Source organism: Kryptolebias marmoratus, linkage group LG19, assembly GCF_001649575.2.
Source record: "Kryptolebias marmoratus isolate JLee-2015 linkage group LG19, ASM164957v2, whole genome shotgun sequence".
NCBI lineage: Eukaryota > Metazoa > Chordata > Actinopteri > Cyprinodontiformes > Rivulidae > Kryptolebias > Kryptolebias marmoratus.
In genome coordinates, this window is record NC_051448.1 from 10060615 (window position 1) to 10082011 (window position 21397).

The 21397-nt window shown below is 37.4% G+C and overlaps 1 protein-coding gene across 2 annotated transcripts in view; it reads left to right on the forward strand.

The window, feature by feature from the left end:
* Positions 1-21397, forward strand: part of usta (uronyl 2-sulfotransferase a) — a 52633-nt gene that overhangs the window by 19722 nt on the left and 11514 nt on the right. The window contains exons 2-4 of one of the 2 annotated variants that reach the window (XM_037981422.1): positions 4781-4897; positions 11893-11936; positions 16131-16286. In XM_037981422.1, the coding sequence (XP_037837350.1) occupies positions 4781-4897; positions 11893-11936; positions 16131-16286 (317 nt within the window). The remainder of the gene's footprint in view (positions 1-4780; positions 4898-11892; positions 11937-16130; positions 16287-21397) is intronic. The other variant, XM_017423299.3, reaches the window with a different exon arrangement.

The following is a 21397-nucleotide window of genomic DNA, read 5'->3' on the forward strand; positions in this document are numbered from 1 at the left end:
TCCAGATGATTTAGAAAGAAAACTGCTTGATTGACTGCTTGAAAAGAAAATCTATCTAATTCTATTGTCTTTTTGTTTCTTGTTTTTTCTCTTTTAAGAGACCTAGTTTATTCTAATGGAACATCATGTCGGCATTCAGTTTTTTTTCATATGTCAAAAGATGTAGAGATGCAGGAGAGATAATGTGAGCTGTCCATACTTTGTTGAAAAGTTTTAGCTTTGTGTTGCTTTCTGATAGTTGTGCTTTCTGTCCGTGCTTCTGCAGAGACAGACTAAGCTGTGAGAAGGAAGATCCTCCTTATGTGGGAATGTTGGGCATGTACAAATTGACACATGGAGCCACACACTGCTCCTATTAAACTTCTGTCGTAGCGAAAAACCATATACAGTGGAATTCAAGTAACCCTTGCCATCAACTAGACAACAAGGCTCTGTTGCACAGCTGGAGAAGTTTCTTAACCAACATGTTCTGTCCTGGGGGAATGACACTCAACAGACAGTGAATTTCTCAAGAATTACTGCTGTTAATCTTTATTATCACCCATCACCAAAGGGAAACACAAAAAAATGGCTGTAATTCAGTCAGTGTTACAGATATTGTGCTCAAATGTGGTGTGATTATAGCAAATAATCAATCCCAACACATACTCTAAGTGCTACTTGTTGCAGAAGGTCTTTGCCTAAAATGTTAAGCTTAACTGTTGGAGTCCACAGTGTGTCTGTAAGCAAAATATCTCACGAACTACCTCACAAATTTTCAAAAAAACCTTCAGAATGTATTCAATGAATGTGCAGCTACAACTTCTAAGCATTTGGTGTCAACTCAGTTTGAGATGGCTGCCCAACTAATCAACATTAGCAAACACAAAAATGAGTCTAACTTAGTCAGTTTAACAGATTGTGAGTTAAATTTTGATTTAGCAGTAGCTTTAATGAGAACACATCAACTGAGCATAACATCTCATTATATAAACTTCAAGATTTGACCAAAATGTCTGTCATTTTTTTAACATAAGATGACCTTAGTCTAAAACTCTGGCATGAAAGGCAGTATGCATTCCATCAAGGAATGCTAGGCTTTTAAATTTAAGTTATAACTTGAAGGGAATCCACTTTAGGCCTTTAGAGGAAGTATTTTCATATGCGTGCCTCTGTATTCATCTGTCTTCATCTGTAAGTGCTTCCTGGTGAAATCATTATGCTTCTTTCTTTTCAGTGCTGCCAGATATTGCAGTTCATTTTCATCTGCTGACCTCCTCTTCTTGGCTCAAGCTCAGATTGACAGATAACAATTTGTTCCTGTTTCACTCCCTCTGTCTCCCCCCTCCAGCTTTCTCTCCTTTAATTTCCTCAGCGTACTGTATCACAGCTGCTTTTCCTGAAACTCTTTCTCGTGTCACGTGTCGAGCTGGTTCACTGTAGTAATTCACCAGCTTCTGATCTCTTCTTCATATGCTGCTTCTCCCTTTGCTCCATATGTTTTTTTTCTTCTTCTTCCAGAACTTTATCCACAAACCCCAAGGCCTCCCACAGACCATTGACGGGTGAATTACATGCGTCTGTTTGCTGCTTTATTTCATTCTTAAAATTTTTGAAACCATAAGATAAAACAAGCAGTTGAGAGAAACTACTGGACACATTTTTAAAAATCATTAGCTTTTTCTCCAATAATGGTTAAAAAAAAATTGATGCACAGCTCAAACCAGCAGCTGATTAACGTTGCGTAACATCAACTGAAAATAGGAAATGAGTACCAGCTATCATGGCTTTCTCGAAAGATAACAAAATTGGATTAGCAGCACATTGTACATGAACTTCACGGGTGCTACTAAGAATATTTTTTTAACCTTTTGAAAGAGCCAGGCTTGCCATTTTGCCCCAGGTTGTTCCACATTTATACCATAACTAACATTTTTGCTGCAGTTTTCTTACTGTGAATAAGTTTAGGAAATAAAACATGAAATAAACCCCAAAAGACATCAAAGATGAAAATTCAAAGCACTACTATGCTCAAGGGGATATGTCTTACTTAATTATCATCAGCAAAGACCTGCAAATTTCATAGCTAAACAAGAAAATAATCCGTCATCGATTCATGTAACCAGTTTTCTAGAGTTAAAGCCCATGAGGCAGGAAATTGTTATCATGGGTTATCAAAACATTTTAAGGTCAGTGTTTCCTTGAGGTTAATATGAAACTGTGGCAGGCAACATAATCTGGGACTGGTTACAGAAATATAAAGGTGCAAATCAAAGACCCTTTTTAAATATTTATAAAAAATAATGAGAGCTCTACCTGTTACGCTTAGTTAGACTTATTGAGCTTTGTGACGAGACAAGAAGTGAATATCAACAAATTCTACAAGCAAACATTTTACTCTAGAATAGATGATGAAAATATATATTTTTTTAGAAATATGAAAATATTCTAAACAGACTACCTCAAGAGGTGCAGAGTGAAGATCTTGCCATGAGCATAAATTGTGGACAAAACTTAAAACAGACATGCTGGAGTTTTTTAAAACTTGAAATCTTCTGCTGGACAAATAGGTGAAAATCTTCCTAATTAGAATTGACGCTTAACTAATTACAGAAAACCATTTAGAAAGTGTTTTGACTGGTTAAAGAACTTGTTCCTTTTTATTTCATGTCGTAATTGTGACAGTAATAAAAATGCAACACAGTTGAATAGGAAATATTGAAGATATGAACAACTTTTAGCTTTACTCATTTTGGATATCAGGTCATATTTAAGGTAGACTTTTTAGACTCTAAAAGCATCAAAGTTATGTTACTCTAAAATTTAGAGTAACATAACTTTAGATAATTTTTCCCATCCCACTGTATTTGAACATTTTATTGGTCTTTTACCTTATAAAGAAAGATGATAAGCATATTAACCACAGTTGGTAATCATCCCTTTGATTGACTTTTCTGTAAAGTCATGTCAATATATTTATGCCTCACATGTGAGAACTCAACTGAAAGATTAAAGCTCACTGTGCTGTGCTAAGTTGAGCTTTTCTTGGTGGCTGCATGCACATCCAAGCATAAAACCTAAAGCAAACAGATAGCTAAGGGCTAGCATGAAAGCACACTCCATCTGAGAAAATCTGCAAGTTTTGAAGCTCACAAACCATATAGACATTTTTGCAAAGCATAAAGATGTAAAAAAGTTACCTGACATGTAACAGGAAGACATTTCCCTATGAAAGCTATATGTCTGTTTCTGAAGTTTAGTCACAGTGGAAAATAAAAAAGAAGTTTGCATGACTAAAACATGATCACCACAAGTCAGCAAAAATACAGAATATGGGTTAATTTTTTGGTACAACCGAAGCCTAAAAACTCTCTCATGACTCAGCAGCATCTCCACTAAACCCTAAAACATGACTGTTACATGTTTAAATCTTCCAAAGCCAGCTTTAGTCTCTTTTTACTTCCTGTTGTCATGTTGAAAGAAGTAGCAAATAGTGCCATGGATCTAACAGATCACTTTTTCGTCATTGCTTCATTCTCTCAGGTCAAGAAAACTATCATTTGAAGTGGGAGATATTGTGAGAAAAACACTCCAATATGCTACAGAACCCCAAACAAACCAATTCCATGTTTAAAGAACAAATACTTTAGAAAAAAGTCCTAATCTAGTTTGGTCCAGGCTCAAGGCCAAAGGGGCTGTGTTGTAAACAAGCAATTAAAGCAGGGTGTTTTCTGCTGGGCTCTCAGTGTTTGGCTCCACGCAGAGCCTTCTGCCACTGTTACAGCTGAGTAAATGTGTTGCTAAGTTCAAACAGGAAAAAAAAAAAATGAAAACTTCCAGTTAAGATACTTTGAAAACAATTTGACAAAACAACAGAATAGTTTTGTTTTGTTTTTTAATAGTGTTTTATAAGGCTAAGTTTAAAAAAAACAAAACATTTTTTGACATATTTACACCGTACTGATGGATTTACAGAAGATTTGTCTATAGGAATAAAATTAATAATTTTATTGTTACAATTAAAAAAACAGGGAATGTCTATTTTCTGGGAAAACGTAACACACATATGTGCAACTTTTTGGTGCTAACTACTCTAAAGTAACTGTGAACAGATTGTAGTATGTATACTTTAACATAACAGTGAAATACCATTAAAAGAGATTGCAGTGAATATGCTGCAACATCACAGTGAAAATGTGACATCTGTGTTTTGTTTTTGTTTTTTTGCAGTGTATTTTTAATCATTTCTGTGAGCTTTTCCAACAGTGCGACTGAATTTTACTATTTGTCCTTCCAGTTTTAGTTATGTTTGTCACAGATCTCACCAGTGGTGTGTTTGTTGGTTATGAGGCCCAGTCATTTATGCATGATGAATTTCCACATGGAGTGTGAGTTTTATAAGGTTAGTGCTGAAGTGCAATGACTCAGGCCAAAAAAGTTGCCCAACTGTAGTTAGTTTATGATTTAATAGCTGGTGTTGGTATTACATTGGATGGTTGTACACAAAGTACACAAAATCGGGCCTGTTTTGATCTAAACATATTTTCTTAGCTTATTTAGCTGCTGACAAGAAAATGTGAAATTGGATCAAAGACCTTTTTAATCAGCATATCATTATATGGATTTTATATGCAAATGGAAATTATGTTCTGCTTTTTCTTTGTAATTTCAGCTTTTTCATGCAGCAGCCTAAAAATTTGTACATGAAGCTCCTTCTGCCCCACTGGATACTGTTTATGTAATTTACAACCAGTCTAAAAGACAGACTTTAAAAGTCCACTCCATTTGACTTTTTTTGTAGGGGTGAGTTGGAAAAATCACTGGTCAGTCAAAATGGTCACCGGCAGGCTCTTTGTCCATAAGGACAGGGTAGAAAGACATCTGGTCTCGTGCCCACATGCCCACAAGGCAAGACAAGGTATGTACAAACTGCACAAAGCACTCTTGGTGCTCCCTGAAAGGGAAATGAGTTGTCAAGATTTACCTGATTGGACGTGTAGTTTACCAGAACTCATCAGAGCTTGCATCCTGTCATTTAGGGATTGTGTCTCTCTTCTTGGTGTATGTTGACTTAATAACTCCAGAATATCCCAACTACTTCTTTGCTAGTTGAGGTGGTTTTACCCCACTGAGCATTTCTTGGTTTAAGAGGTGTCAAATAGTTGTAAAACATCCTTAGATAAGTAAGCTAAAATTAGGCTAAGTTTGATCAAAAAGTGAAACTTTAGAAGATGTCTAAGCCTTAAACGACAACTAGGCAGCTGGATTTAGATAAGATTAGATTCTGAGTTTTAAATGAGAACAATGTGATTGTAGTGGAATTGTAGTGACTTCCTCACTAAGAGCAGCACTCACCTAAATTAAACCAATAACAAATTTAAATACATCAAAACACAAGAACCAGAATTGTTGATGGTTGTAACCGTGGTACAGTTGTAAATGAAATACTTGTGATTCAGGTGTCTGTAGATTCGGAAGTCCTGCAGCAGTGGAGTTTTGTATGCTGCTTGACTACTCCTCACTTTACATGCTTGAATGGCCTCACTTGATTTAATTCACTGGGCTTCACCACACTCTGTTTCATTAACCGCCTCTTTGCTTTTCAAGTTTTCAGACATCCACCAACTGCTCTAACTTATTTCTACATATAAAGGTTTAAGACATGCAAATTCACAAGCATTGTCTTTAATATTAACAAGAAATGTACAACACAGAGCTTTTTCTGTTCTTCGGGTTATCTAGTTGTTCCTGAGTCTATGTTTTTAGACTTGCTTGGAAAACTAAAGGGCTATCTTCTTCCTGTTGTAGTTGTGTAGACGTACTTCCTTTTTCCAGGACATTTCATACTTGATGTCAGACAGTGTGACACAGTAAAAGCAACCAGTCAGCACAACGGCAGGTGTTGTCATTAGTTTGTGTCCAGTGAATTGTGCCATCAGCATTTACCATAGTGGCCTTTTTTACAGATCAGCTGCATAACATTGATGCAAAATGAGACATTAAGCAAAATTAGTTAGACCAGCTGGTTGCCAGCAGTTGGTACCCATCTCACACCTGCTGGTTTTGCTCCATGTCTGTCTGTGTTGCTGACTCAGAAATGCACAATTCAGTGATTTAATTTTCACCCTCAGTTCTGCATTTGTATAATTCTGATCTACAAAGAGGGCGTCACTGGCATAGCTTCAAAGGGCTAATGACAAGTAACTAAAGCTAGCAAAAACTTACCTACAGCCACTTTAAGGGATCATTCAGAACTTATGAAATAGGATTCTGTGGAAAGGTTATGAACAAATATTATCTCCCCTACCATAGATAGATTTTGAATGGCCTCAATGTGAAGAAATAGGGTTTCATTCTGACTAAACTGTAAAGCTAAAGGCTAGTCAGAGTTGGGCCAAGTCCAATGTTAAATGCTGCTTACAGCAACTCAGATCTTAAGAACTTAAGCAAATGCTATTGTATAAACATTTATGTTGTCATCACAGTTGCTTCATCAAAGCACCAAAATTGCTACAGTTACCTGATTCCACTGTATTACTTGCAAATACTAATAAAATTCTCTGTAAATAACCAAGCATTGCAAAATTAATAGCAGTTTGAAGATTTATTCAATAGTATTTGCATGAAATGCTATGAAAATTTTGAGTTTGTTGTTGTTGTTTCAAAACAGTAACAACACTTTTCTCGCGCGGTTAGCTTCTCAGAAATAAAGTCTATTTTATCAAACTGTACTCATCTATAACAAGTAACTTTTTCAAACAGCTGTCCTGAAAAGATCTGACTTATCACTTTAAAACCATAGTGACACATAAATTATTTCTCTGTAAATCCACTTTGTTACTTCTCTTTACTTTCTTTAGCTCTGGGAACTGTTCAAATTTTCCTTTTCTTGTTCCGCAAAGCAAGTTGTTTAATTTTGACTTTCACAACCTCCAGTCAGCACTCTTTTGCTTGGTCATCAGTGCAGTGGTTCATCCTTGTCAACCACTCATGTTCACTAATGACATACTAAAATCTCTCGAGCTGAACACAGCTGCATGCTTGGGTGTGGAAGTCCTTGTTCTGCAGGTCCGTAACCAAAATTTTAGGGGAGCATCAAGTCTTCAAATTAGTCTCCTGTCCAAGATTTGGTGCTTGGGCACCTGCAATAACATACCAATGACACTGGTTTTATATATATCACCAAGCTGTTCGACCATTGATGATTTTTGAGTGACTGAAGGGTGATGTGGAGCAGGGCATACTGGGGTGGAGCCCCTGACCCCTGCCTTAACTCTCTTCTGTAATTAAAGCGATGGGTTGAGCTATGTGTCTTAATAGCGGGCCACTCCCACACTCCAAATCAAAGGGTTCACTGACCACACACACATATTACACACACAAACATGCACTGAAAAGCATGCTGTGTATGTAACTCGGGCACGCTGACTTTGTTTGTGTAAGCCGTCTGTTGTGGTGAAATTGTTTAGTAAGAACTGTAACCATAGACATATGTTTGAGTTGAAACAGGTGTGATTTACACACACGGATCAGGCAGAAAGTATGGGCTCTCTCCACATCTATATTTGTATTTATTACCAAATGAGTACTCTATAGTTCTAAAACAAAGTTGAGGCGTGACGTGAGCCCCTACCTTTTTTTTTTTAAACACATTTTCTTCTGTTGGAGTTCAAAAATATCTGCAGGATGTGGTTGTAGATGAGAAAGTTTAGTCTTCACAAGACAAGAAACCTGTAATCTGGTTTCCCATGCTTGTACAACATTCCATGACAGCATCCCTGTAACTTTCCATCTTTGCTTTAACTCCGGTCCCACTGCTGAGCAAAGGCTCCTTGACTTCAGTCCTTAGCCAGTCATTTTGGCCTTTCCTCTCGAACAATGTTCCGGTGTGGTTTCCTGCTCTGGCCTATTCTTGGATCTGTGCTTTCTTAAGCCGTTCTTGGGCCGTTTCACAAAGCAAAGGAAATGGTCTTCGCTTTAAGTACATGTTCATAAAATTACCAAACTTGATACATTTGTTGAGCAGGCAAACACCAGATGGAAAATTCCAGAGTCTAAGAAATTACAAACATATCTTCTTTTTTACTGATTCGTTTTTATTTAGTTTTACACCTTTTTGCCTATTATTTCAACTTCAGTTTGCTGTTTAGATACATTTAGGCATTCCACAAGACCATTAATTAAGTTTAGGCATTTTAATTACTTGTTAAGTGTTGGGAAAGCATCATTCCTTCACACATGATAAACATTCTCACATCATTTGCTTCTCTTAAACCAGACTTCATAATATCTCCACTGGAAGATGTTCCTTTTAAACTTTTTAAAATGTTGCATGTGTTATTTGAAAAAAAAAAAAAAAAAAAAACATCTATTTACAGAAACCTGCATTGCAGATTGTATTTGCCGCTCCTTCAAGAATAAAAAGACAAGACAAACTCTTTTGAAAATCCGTTGCTAAGGAAGTAATATCCACAACAAAATGCTATCAACACTACAAACCACAGACTGTGTTAGTATCTCTGTTTGTGTTATGTGGGGTGTTATATTTGGGACTGTTGTTTACATGTATGGTATACTTAAGATAATGTGCTGTTTGCTTCAGAAAATCAAAAATTGATAGTTGAAATTACTATTGAACTGTGTTGTTCACAATGCAGGGTTGATTTCATAGTTACTACTTAAAACTGTTACACAGCTCCTCTTAAACGGAGGTCAATCTTTGAATCTTGTGACACGGTAATCCAATTTACTAGTTAGCCACATACCAATGAATGCCTGCATTCAAGTTAGTTTCTCCATCAATCAATGACTCTCTCTCTCTCACACACACACATACAATGCAAAATAGTAAAAGAAGAATATTTCCTTTTTAAATAAATTGTGAAGTGCTTGTTTCACTCTTAGCTGATCTTTTTGCTTGGTCTTTGTGTACTTTAATTGCAACATTGTACTCTAGGCTTTGCACATTTTGTTGCCTACCTCCATCCACATCATACCCAACTCAGCTTTGTACCCATCTGGCAGACGGCCCAATCTACTGCAGTCTACATCTGAAATAAATGTAGGCAAATTTGGACCAGTATTTTAAAAATGAATTATTCATTACAATATCCTTGACAAGGTTTTCAGATCTGGGCTGTTCTCTGTCATTACAGCTACTATTTGTGCACTCTAAAACAAAAACTAAGCTGAAAAAGGTTTGTGAGTTCAGGACTTCCACAACAACTCTGAGACTATTTTGAAAGAAAATTTGTTGCACAGTTATTTGTGCGGGTTCAAAATTCAAGCAAAATGTCTGCTAGTTTCTGCGACTCATGCAAGGAAACTGTGGACCCCTGCAAACATTTCAAGATATTTTGGAGATTCTCCTCACAAACGCTGTTCGTCAGCTAGTCTCCAACAGTCACAGTCCAGCGACATTTTGGTTATTTATCATTTGCAGGACAGCAAGAACGTGTTGGATTAATAGTATTTCTCAAGTGAATGAATTTTACTTACCCCACCCATTTATGGGTATGTAGATTCAAAGGACAATGGGGTCAATGAGTACAGTACACTGTGCAGTGGCATTTTAATTTAATTTTTCTCTCTCTCTCTTTCTCTGAGTGGTGGGGGTTGAGGTCAGCTGTCAACTTTTACAAGCCCTGTGCCCTGGAAAAAAATTAGTTCCAATCTTCTGTCCAAAACACTAATGAGAAGCATACACAGGAGGAAATGAGGAAGGGAGTGGACGAAGGTTGTGGTGGCAGTGTTGGTGGTAATGGGTGGCGGGGTGGTGGCGGTAGGGGGGTTGTCTGTGATGGATGATAGAGGAAGGAAGAAAGACGTCTGCCTTTTTGTATCCTCACCCTGCCATGACCTGAAATGCCTTTGAGAAGAGCTGCAAACATGTGCCTCCCTCAGCATTCCTCAGGAAAAAAACTATGTAAAGCCACAAAATAAAGACAGATGAAAAGATACAAAAAACACCTGAGGGTGAGTAAAAGGCAGCTGTGTTAGCGTACATAAAGTCAGCGTCTGATGAATTAATAAGCTACAGGAAGCTACAGAGGTTTTATTTAGTCACTGGTGGCTGTGTTTGTGGATGAGAGAGATACTGTAACATGCTCAGACCAATTCAGATTTGATCTTTGACTAAAGCTCACAAACTGCTACCAAATGCATAGACAGTTCTTACAAAGTCAGATTTACAGCTCAAGCTCATAATAATATCTCTAATTCTGTGCCAAGAAGAAAACTGGTTGGAAATAAATCAGTTTGATGGTTCATGCATTATTTGGCATTACTCTCATCTGTGTCCTGGATCACATTGCATAGATACAAGGGGAGACTGTTCTCTTATGTAATATTTCCTCTTTTAATAGTTTATTTTAACTCCCCTATCCAGACATACTCTTTTTTTTTTTTCCTTTTCCTCTTTTCGCTTTACAACCTGAGTGCAATACACGATGGAGACCACCACATCTGTCTGGCTCTGAAGAAAGAAAAAGGCCGCTGTTTAAGTCCTGGGCCTGGATTAGGAAAGTGTGCTGAAAGGCGAGCACACACCCTCAGTGTGGGAACAAGCCAGACTGAGCTCCATTGTTTCCCTCTAAAATAGTTTCACAGTGTTCCCCAGTACTGTATGAACAAACTACAACTTTCTTCACATTATCTCCACACGTAGTGCTGAAGAATTATGTGCTTTATTCTTTGTTTGAATAGATAGAGGACTGGGGCAGCTGCTGGGGTTTATATGTGGGTCTTGTGTTATCTTTCAGCACTTATATTTGTAAGACTGTCAGCTCTAAAGAGTGTGGTCAGATAGGACCTAAAATAAACCCAATATGTCAGTCAAAGCTAGAATAGAACTTAGGGTGCACATTTGAACTTTTAATGGTAGGTTTGTTAGATATAAAAAATTCTCTATTCACCAAAAGCGGTGCAGTAGTTAACATTGTCGCTCCTTTGCTGTTAAGTTCTTGTTTTTGCCTTTCAATGGTAGTTAAAATACAAAAATGTCTGGAGTTAACAGGTAAGAGGCAGGTATACTCTGGCCTGGTGCCATCAAAGATAGCTGCATGTGTCAATGTAAAGTAGGGTTTTGGTGACTTGTCTTGTGCGGCAGAACTGTCACGTAAAATACATGTCTGATGACATTCTGAGGTCAGGTCAAATGCCCTTTTCTCTGCTACAACTCTCTGGCCCAGATGAAGGCTCCTAATAACATCAGGCTTATAAAACGTGTACTCGTTATCTTAACTGTGAACATTTTCTGCTCTCAGACTATGGCATAAATATGAATTATCTCAACCAAGGGTGAATTTTGCCAGATGTTTTTTTTTTTTTTTCAATACAAAAATAAATCTTACAGGACTTTGTAGAACTGGCAGTTAAAAAAAAACTGTATAATACAAAACAATTTCAAGGAGTTTAGATATTCATTCACAATTTAGAATACAGTCCTTAATAAGAAATGGTTTAGTGTTGTCATGTAAAGCTTTTGAAGGATCCTAAACTGTCTTCTGTGTCTATGTTAAAAGATATTATTGTAGGTCTTTCAGATGACTTTTTTTTATATATATTCCTTGTTTCCATAAACCAGCCTACACTCTGGTTGTTTAAGTAGTCTTAGCTTTAAACTTAAGCCCTAAATACAGATATTATATAAACACAAATTAACTTTATTTGCTTCTTTATTTGGTTTGATTTGGATATCAGATTATTACTGAAGTGACTGAACAGCTGGAAAGTTATTGTTACATTACTGTCAGGTGGATTTTGATGTTTTTGAGTCAGGGTAAGTTGTTCCTTGGTTGTCCTAAAACGACTCCTACTGTCTTTAAGAGCTGAATTGGAGCATTGAACCCTTATTTGTTTATTTATGTCAATAGAGTATAAAAAATGTCAAACTTTCTATTCTTGTTCTTGCAGGTGAATCTACATATCTGGATGACCACGGGCACCCTGTTCCTAGAGTGAGTGCTTTTCTATCTTGTGCTCTCTTTTTAGTCCCTAATTTTTTTCCCCCCAGGCTCTCCAACAGGAGCCAGTTAACTCCAGTCAGGTTGGGGGTTAGATTTGTGTGAAGGATGCAGATTCTCTCTAAATGCAAGCTTCAGAGCTACAGTACGGCTTTGAATGCAGTTGCACGCACACACACTCAGGGAGAGCTGACACAGGGTCCTTGTATCCGTCCAGCTGCATGTCTGCAGGACTGTCTTTCATTTGAACTCTCTCTTTATTGTCAGACTCTTTAATCAATTTCAGTTTTCTTCTGTTTAATCTTTTACTTTCCCTGTCAGCATGTAGCATATTGCTAAACTGAGAGGAGTGATTATGAGCTTTATTTATAGCTTATGGGAACATCTGCTGTTTTGTTGTTGTTTTGTTATTTTATTTTATATGTGCTTTTGTTTGTCAGTAATGTGTCTAAAAACTTGCTCTGACCGCTCAGCCACATCACTGGTTTCATGCGGCCTCATTCACCCAGTGAAGTGTTATTTATTGTGAAGCAAACTGTGCCGAGAACACAGTTTCTTTTTTCTCTTTTTCAGGGTTTTCATTATCCAAAACAAACTGTTTTCATTTAGAACTAGTTCGTTTAAAGTGAACTTCTTGTACTCATTCTGTAAACTCCATTTTCTACAATGGTACCACTTTACGATAAGGGTACTATCACTGTTTTATAAATGCTTTCTAATCCAGCATAAAGTATTTACAAACTTGTGAACACCCTACTTTGAAAGCATTAATAAACCCTTTATAAATATACCCTTATTGTAAAGTGGTATCTCTAAGTTTAATACCAAGCTTTCAGTTTTTAGATGACATGTTTGGCATTTCATCGAACAAATTCAACTTTTTTTTGCTGAAAATAGAGTTTGGAGTGAAACACCTTAACTGCATCTGAAGGCATCTGCTTGTTTGTTACTATAATGGAAACACAGACACTTGTCTGTCATTTGGGCTAAAAGCTGTGCTCAGCGGCTTGAAATGAGAAGACACCTGCAGTGTGAAGCCGCAGTATCAACTCCACAGGCATTCTTCTGTACATTAATCCTCCAGACGCCCTGATGTGGCTGACAGTTGTTATAAATTAGCTGCAAACGTTGACTGATTGAGTCCTTTTCGTTGTCATCCCAGAGAGAGGCTCTGATAATGCCATGTTTGTGGTGAGTGGTACATCTGCCCTGTCTCTCATTATCTGTTTTGTGGACGTGCCCCTGCAGTTGGAATTGATCTGGACCCTCGGCGGCAGCAGCGGCGGTTTGATGTCCCTGCAGCATGTGTGCTCAGAACGCTGTGGTTCTGCCAAACGTGGGGACAGATTAGAATAGGAGCTGAACGCTCAACAGAAATGAGAGAGTACAGAAAAACCACGCGCCTTCTAGAATAGAGTTATGACACTTTTGTATGTGTGGAATGTCCTTGCTTCGTCTTTCTAAGCATGTGCAGTGTACCTCTGTCACTTTATGGTCCTTATACTGCCCACTGCCAAAAGCCAGAAGGCGGGTGATAATGTTTTTGCCTGTGTCTGTTCAACTGATTAACTTTTAGAGTCAACCAGTTTCAAAATGGTTAGTACAGCTCATCTACATTATCAAACACAATGAGTATAACTTTGTCAATTTTACATACATTGAGGTAAATTTTGGTGTGGTAGTAGCTGAGCTGGATCCCCAACACATACTCTGAGGGTCAACTGATCATGCAAGATCGTTCTTTAAAACTTTGTCATTAACTGTTGTTGTCAACATGTCTGTCTGTTAGCAAAGTATCTCATGAACCACTTGATGGATTTTAATAAAACTCTCAGAAGGTCCTTATTAGACATATGTGTACAACAAATTATTTTTTTATTTTAACCTATTTCAGTCTGGCTGCCATAATCAACTGACCTTAAAAAACAAAAATGGCTATAGCTTAACCATTTTTCCACATACTGAGCTAACATTTGGTTTAGTTGTAGCTGAGAGTCATTCATAACAAATACCTTGAGTGCTACACACTGTGTGAGATTTTTACCTAAAACTTTGGCATTAACTGTTGGAGTCAACTTTGTGTCTGTTAACAAGATACCCCATGGACCACCGATTGGATTTTAATGAAATTCACAGAAAGTAATCATTGAATGTACATCTACAACTGATTAATTTTTAGAGTCAATTCAATTTATGATGGTCGCCACAGCTAATTGAACAAAAAGAAGGGCTGTAACTCTGTCTGTTTTACAGATATTGAGCTAAGATTTGGGAAGGTAGCAGATGAGAGTCATTAACAAAACATACTCTGGGTACTGATAGATTGAGATTTTTTTCAAGGTTTGACCTAAACAGCTATACTTCTATAATTTCTCAACATAAATGATTTTAGTTTAATGCTAGGCTTTTAATTCTTCTCTAATGTAATTCTTTTTGGCTTAGGCCAATATGTTTATTCACAGCAAACTTGTATTTTTTTTTTCATAATATGCAGAAAAATATTTTTATATGTTTGGTAAAGATAAAAAAAGAAAATCAAGATATATCTAAATGTTTAATTGGTCTGATTTATGTTTCTCTTAGCCATTTAAATCAATTAATCTACAGACTTTTATAGAAACACTGTCACAGATACAGAGAGACTCCCTTGCTTCTTCTCATCTCATTATTAACAAGAAATGGTTAGAAGAACTTCTTATCCTCAACTGAAGAATGCCTCTAAACCGTTCACCCCATGTCTGGGAGTGAACGGTTTGGAGGAGAAAACTTTGAACCCAGGACAGAACTAACTGAACCGTGCAAGATTATTTTTCTCACAGAGGTTATCGTCTGTGGCAGCTGGTGTGGGCTTCCAGGAACTAGAGGTTTGGCTGTGAATTTGTGGACAGACTTCTAAAAGCATTTGAGAGAACAGAAACAGTTGAAGAAAAAAGCATTAGATGGAGAAAAGAGGAAGGACTGACTCTCTCGCTCTAAACTTTGCTTGACTGTATTAGAGACACTAAAACCACATCAAAATTTCGACTAATGCAAAATTAAAAACAGGCCTGACTTGATGAAACTAATATTGACAGAATCTGTTACTTGAAGACACTGGAGACATTTTCTCAACATTTTTCCAAAGCTCTTAGTAGTGGAAACAAAAATAGTCACAAATGTGCCGTCAGCGGCGACAGGAGATTTAGACTTTTGATAGCATCTCTAGTGTTGTTCCAGTGCCACTCAGCAGCCGCCTGTTAGAAGTTTGACACAGTCATTTGTCATAATATCTGCGGGAAACAATGTTCTGCAACATACCGCATGCATTTCACCCGCTTTGTTAATGTCACAAGCTGAGCTGGCTGCTATTATTTTGGCAAAATGCTGAAAAATGTCACGCAGCTGTCCAAGAAAACCATCTCCTATCTGCTCCAAATCTTTTCCCAACACCAGTGTAACCGCTGCTGCTGAAGATACTTTGATCTAAACAGAGTGGAACAGTTTTTTTTGTTTGTTTTCGTTGGCCTATGAGCTTGCTTAGTTCCAGTAAGAGACACAAGCTGAGGCATGTCTGTCAGTTAGGCTTTTGTTAGCTTTGGAAAGCATCTTTTACATATTAAAATCTAAGGTGTATTTTAAACTTCGCCCCAAATGCCTAAGGCTTAAAATGAACTGTATTCTTTTAGAGAAGTTAGGAAAAATAAAACATTCAAATCCCAACCTGGAGCAGATTCCTTGAAGGAATGCATATCACCTGCTACCTTTTAGATTAAGAAACTGCAGTATTACCACCCAGTTACTTAGCTTAGTATTTTTATTTGACAGAAAGAGTTTGCACAAAAGTGTCATAGCATTGACAATATGCCATCATTTAAAGCGCAGACGGAAGTTGTTTTCATTTCAACATAATTGATCTGTATTTTAATGTTTGCGGAAAATTTTCATAATTTTTCAAAGACATCCCTCTGTCAGCCTGTGAGAAACAGACTACGAAAATGAAACAAAGCAGTTTTAAACGAGAATCAAAACTTCGTGGTCTACAAGAGTCCAGAGACCTTGACGTCAACATTTTCTGTCACTCCGCTCGTACATTTGCTCGTTTAGCTTTCAGTTTCAAAAAAGGCCACTTGTGTAAACTGCACAGTTACAGTAAAACACATGCATGTGTCACCTGTTTAATGCATTTGTTTTATATTCGTGTGCTTGCAGGCGCTCCCGTTTCCCAGCCAGGTGGTTTATAACCGTGTGGGGAAGTGCGGCAGCCGGACGGTGGTGATCCTACTGAGGTTACTGGCAGAAAAACATCAGTTCAATCTGGTCTCTTCAGACATTCACAATAAAACACGCCTCACAAAACATGAGCAGGTAGGTTCAGCATGATGTAGAGACTCAGTAAATACACGGAAGGGACATTCTTTTCTCTGCTGATGGTTCACTATAAAAACTCCATGGACAAAACTGTAGAAGACATTTGGTGTCCAATGCTTTAAGAGTAAAATAATAGAAGAAAATTTGTAACTGTGTTGATTATATGTCAGCAATTTTCTGATTTTTACAGTTAAAGAAAATCCAGAATTGGTTGGTTTGGGTTTTGAAATGTAGAAATGTGTTTGTGTTTGCCTAGAATGAGTAGAGAACGTGTACATGGTAACAAAACAACATATCTGACAGATAACTCATGTGAAATGAAGGTTTTTTTGTATGTTTTTAGTATATTTTGTTAGATAACTGTTTTGACCATGTTATTTGGGGTCATATGATTAGTTCTTTTGACGTGGGATATGTTCAACAAACTATCTACAGCAAGTAAGATATTAATTGTTCACAATTATTCCACAAAACCCCCCTAAAAAGATCTGCAATATCACTTTAAAGTCTTTGTGGGCTCAAATAACAGCTTTGCCTGTATGGTATAGAACAGTTGCCTAGCTGTGAAAGAGATATTATTATCTTTAATCTGCTCCTTTTATACTTCTTTCTGCTCCTTTTCATTCGTGATTTTTTTTTTGTTATTACATGAATTATTCATACTTATTACTGAGTGAATGAAATAAATAAAAAGAAAGAAGAAGTAAAGAAAAAAAGGAATAAAAACAATAAAAAATTATTTAAATTTGTAAATTTTGTTGGGTTTTTGAAATAAATCCATAAATCAACCGAGATGAAATATTTTGATGTTGGAAAATAAAAAGGTTTAATCTACTTAGATACTTTTGATACTGTTTTTTAATATTGAGTTCACTTGAAAACAAAGCATTGTCATATTGTTTAAAAAAGTAAAAAGTAGAAGTGAAAAAAGTCATTTTGAATGAATAAAGCATTTTTTTCCAGCTGCATCAAAGTCAGATTACACAATTTACCAGCGCTTCTGCCTAAAATGCTTTTCAAGCAGTTTCTGTGAACAGGAGTCATCAAATTGTAGCCGAGCCAAAGACTTAACATTTCCGTTGTGAAAAAGAAACTAAAAATAATTACTGAAATTAGTGACTTTCAGTGGAACTGAACACACCCGTATTTTGATGTCTCAGAAATGTGTCTGTCATTGTGCAAACTTTCTGTAATGTGGGCAACTCTTCCAGTAACACAATGCCCTCTGGAGATATACATATGAGAGGGCAACTTATTCTTGTATTTGTGTGGGAGCACTGAAGCAGTGATTCACATCCTGTCATAATGCTACTGGTTAAATCCATTGGGAACATACTACTCTGAATAGCTTACCAATGCTAAATTTATACTACCTTGACTGACCGATTTAATGTAAATCTTAAGCTAATATTGAAATAGTTACTTGTTTACCCATTCATCAAACCCTGACCATCATTACGTCGCTGCTCATAAAACATACCTATGAAAAGTCTCCAGAAAAAGTGTGAAGATTGCAGTGTCCTAGCAGGGTTGTGTTTGTGTGGAAATCTGTAAAATGGGCCTTAATCTTTGTGTGTTTATTTGCCCGTGTACTTTCGTACGTGTTGACTTAAGCAGATGCACGTCGCCTGGGTTTAGGGATCCTGGTCTCATCAGCTGTGGTTCTGGCTCAGCACTGCAGTCTTTGGACGTTTTTCCCCTCTGCCTCTTTCAGTGGTGCGTTAATGGGTTTGCCCAGGGTCAGTACGTTGTGCGTAATGGAGGCTTACCCGTCTGAAAGGTTTGCAAAGCTTCTTTTGACCTGAGACACATCACTTCTCTACAGCACTCAGGGAGCAGACTTAGTGGAAGAAAAACCTAAGACACCTCCAGAGAAAATAAGTAATAAAAAACGTAAACTATAACGTCTAGAAAGAGAACAACAGCTGTTGTGCATGTGTTTGAATTAATGTGAAATCTGTTTGTCTCCTCTTATCAAAAATAACCTGTCAAACTGCAGCGATCATAAGGCACCGATCCTCACAGCAGCATGTTGCTTTTGGACACTTAAAGAGAATGTCAGGATATCATATTTCATACCAGCAACTTTCTATTTGCTCTAAATTCAAACAAGTATGTATCACTAAAATAGTGTTAGGGCTGCCTAACCAAGGGCATAATAGGTTACAACTGTCTGGTCTTGGGGGACAGTGGGGGTCACAGTGACCCAGTGTTGAGACAAATGGGTATGTGGGGTCGCCCATACACTTTGAGAATGTTCCCGTTGCTTAAGACAGACCACACTGATGAATGATCTTCGTATTGTGTGCCAAGTATTACAAAATCCCACAACATCTGCGCCTTCCGTCCAGACACAGGTATTGAGCTCTTGACAAAACCATGTGTCATCCCTCCATGTCTCAACAACTGGCATCAGCTGGACTATGGGTTCACCGTCCCATCCATTCATAGGCTGACAATAACACCAGAGAAGAAATGCCATAACTGGGAGGCAAGGACTGATGATGAGGGCTGTTGTGTCTTGTTCAGTAATAAATCGAGGGTGTGCATTGTCACAAATGACCACTGCATGTGCGTACAGAGGCACTGAGGAGAGAGGAACAATCCACACATGGTGTCTATGGACTGCCTGTTTCATGTTAAGGTCCTTTCATGGCCAGACATGTACCCTGATTTCTTTAATCAAACATATGCCATCAACTCTGCCAAATCTGTCAACAGCTGTGGGATGACTTTGTACAGAAGAGGATACAGTGGCTGTATGACTCCATTCTGCTTCGATTGCTGCTGGTATCCAGGCCTGAGAGGGTGCAACATACAGCAGTGTGCAGTACAGTTAAATGGCCTTTCTAAATGTGCAGTTTCATTTAATTTCCAACACTCTGTCAAGGAGTCTATTTACTTTTCATAAAATGTATAGATGAACTGAATAAGGTTGACATTAGGGCAGGGGTGGAAGCTTTCTGTGGTTTTAGCTCCTCCTGTGTTTCCTCTGATGAGTCCTGCGAGGACACCACCGGGGGCGCTCAATGAGAAGGGGGGGTGGTGCAGGTATGTCAGGAATCCTTCACTTTCTCCCTGTGGCTTTCCCTGGTAAGTAATGAGGGGGGGTCTGAGCAGACAGACAGAAGACAGACAGGGGGGTGGGTCAACGAACACACACATAAACTCACCTCATGTGCCAAAAGCACTCTGCGCGTCAACTTTACAGTGGGGGAGGGGACATTAAAACAACTTCATTCTTGTTATTTTTTTAGTCCTTTACAGTTCAAATGTATTATGGAGTAATGAGCAAAAGATGGCCGAAATAGCAGCAAATTTTCTTTCTACAGCGTTATTGAAAGCTTTACATTTTTGGCAGAAGAGATTCATTTAGGGTGGAAACGGAGTGAGTGGAAATCTACTGGGTTTATAGAAAAGAAGGGAGGGTGTGAAGCCCAAATCTGACTGGTGCCTTTTATTAACTGACTTGTGTATATAAACAAGTATACATATTGCTGTTGCTATCCAAATAGTGATGCCGTGACATAACAGGTGCTCATGTAAGAGCGGGACATACAAACAGCTCTGGAGCTGATCTTGGGAATAAGAGTTGTTTTTTTTTATTAATATCTAGAATTGTTAAAACAAGACAGAAAATAGGATTTTTATCACAGAAATAAGTATTGACATGCAAAGATAGGAAAATGATACCATGACTCCAGATTTACAGCAGAAAAGTCTTGAGATTTAAAGAAAAAATCTTTCCTTGAGTTGGCTGTGTGTCAGTTTTCAGCTTCTCTAAACCCAGAGAAAATAATTCAGTCAGTTTGTCTTTTTTCTGCCTGGGAGCTCATAGATTTTGTTCCAGAGTAACGCTTCATTGGAAGTGTTTTGGCTCATTAAAAAGGCACATCCTGCTGCTCTCCTGACTCATCTGGAAGACAAGATGCCAAGAGAAAATATTCATCTTACCAAGGAATCACCTCCAGTTACATTTGGTTGATTTGTTGATTTTGTTCTTTTGACATGCATAAAGCATAGAGAGAGACAGCTTGAGAATTTGTGCACCTTTATGAATTTTCTAAATTTCAGCACAAAATGACCTAGAACCATATCAGGTTTTCATAAAAGTTACAAAAGACAAAGAGAACCTGCTTAAGCAAATTATACAAAGTTGTAAAATATGACAAAAAGGATTTATTGAGACAACTAGTTTTCTAGTTTTTGTAAATGGTAAAACACAAAATAGATGTATATTCCTAGTAGGTGAGTAAAGCTATATCATGACACCTACAAAATGATTAACTTTATTAGATGATTGATATTTTGTTGTTTTACTTTAATGAGGTCAGTCTGTAAGATAAATTTTACAAACAAAAATGGAAATCCATGGTGTAAAATGGACTTTATACAAGGTTAGATAATTTTCATATGAAAACAGATGAATGTTGTGTTATTTTCCACCATTTAATCTAGCTGAGAGACCTTCTCATAGGGTTTAATAAATGAATATTATTTTTGGAGGGAAAATTAATTATCAACTGGAATTTTGGTGTTATTAGGAGTCAAGGTGCAGCTTTGCTTCAGAATAATATTCAGCTTGACTATTGAAAAACTAGTTTTCATTGTTAAAAAAAAAAGAATGAACCACTGAGATTGTTATCCAGTTTACTGAGATTCCTTTGCAAGTTTTCCATTCCTACTGGTAAAAGGTATTGCTGTAAAAGTAACGAGGCCAGATGTTTAAACCTTCATGTAGTTTTTAAGACTGGAGCCGTGTGCATCGATTCACACGTACAGAACAAACTATTTTCACTGGTGTTGCAAGATAGTAAAAATGTATAGTCAATTTTACTTTTCCAATTATACCCTAATGCATGTACTACTTGTCCTAACATGACATTTTGGATTCTGGAGCTTATTCTGGAGTCTTTACCATCCAGGCTGGAAAACTTCCTAGATCCCTTGGAGATCAATGTTCATATTTTGGACCGAGAAGACAGATGGTTCGAGAGGGGGGTAAAAGAAGCCATCTATGTCAAAAAGGAGAAACCAACATTAAACAGAGGAGGAGGTCTCAGATTTCAGCTTTCAAAAACATATAATGGAGCTTTAGGCCTGATCCC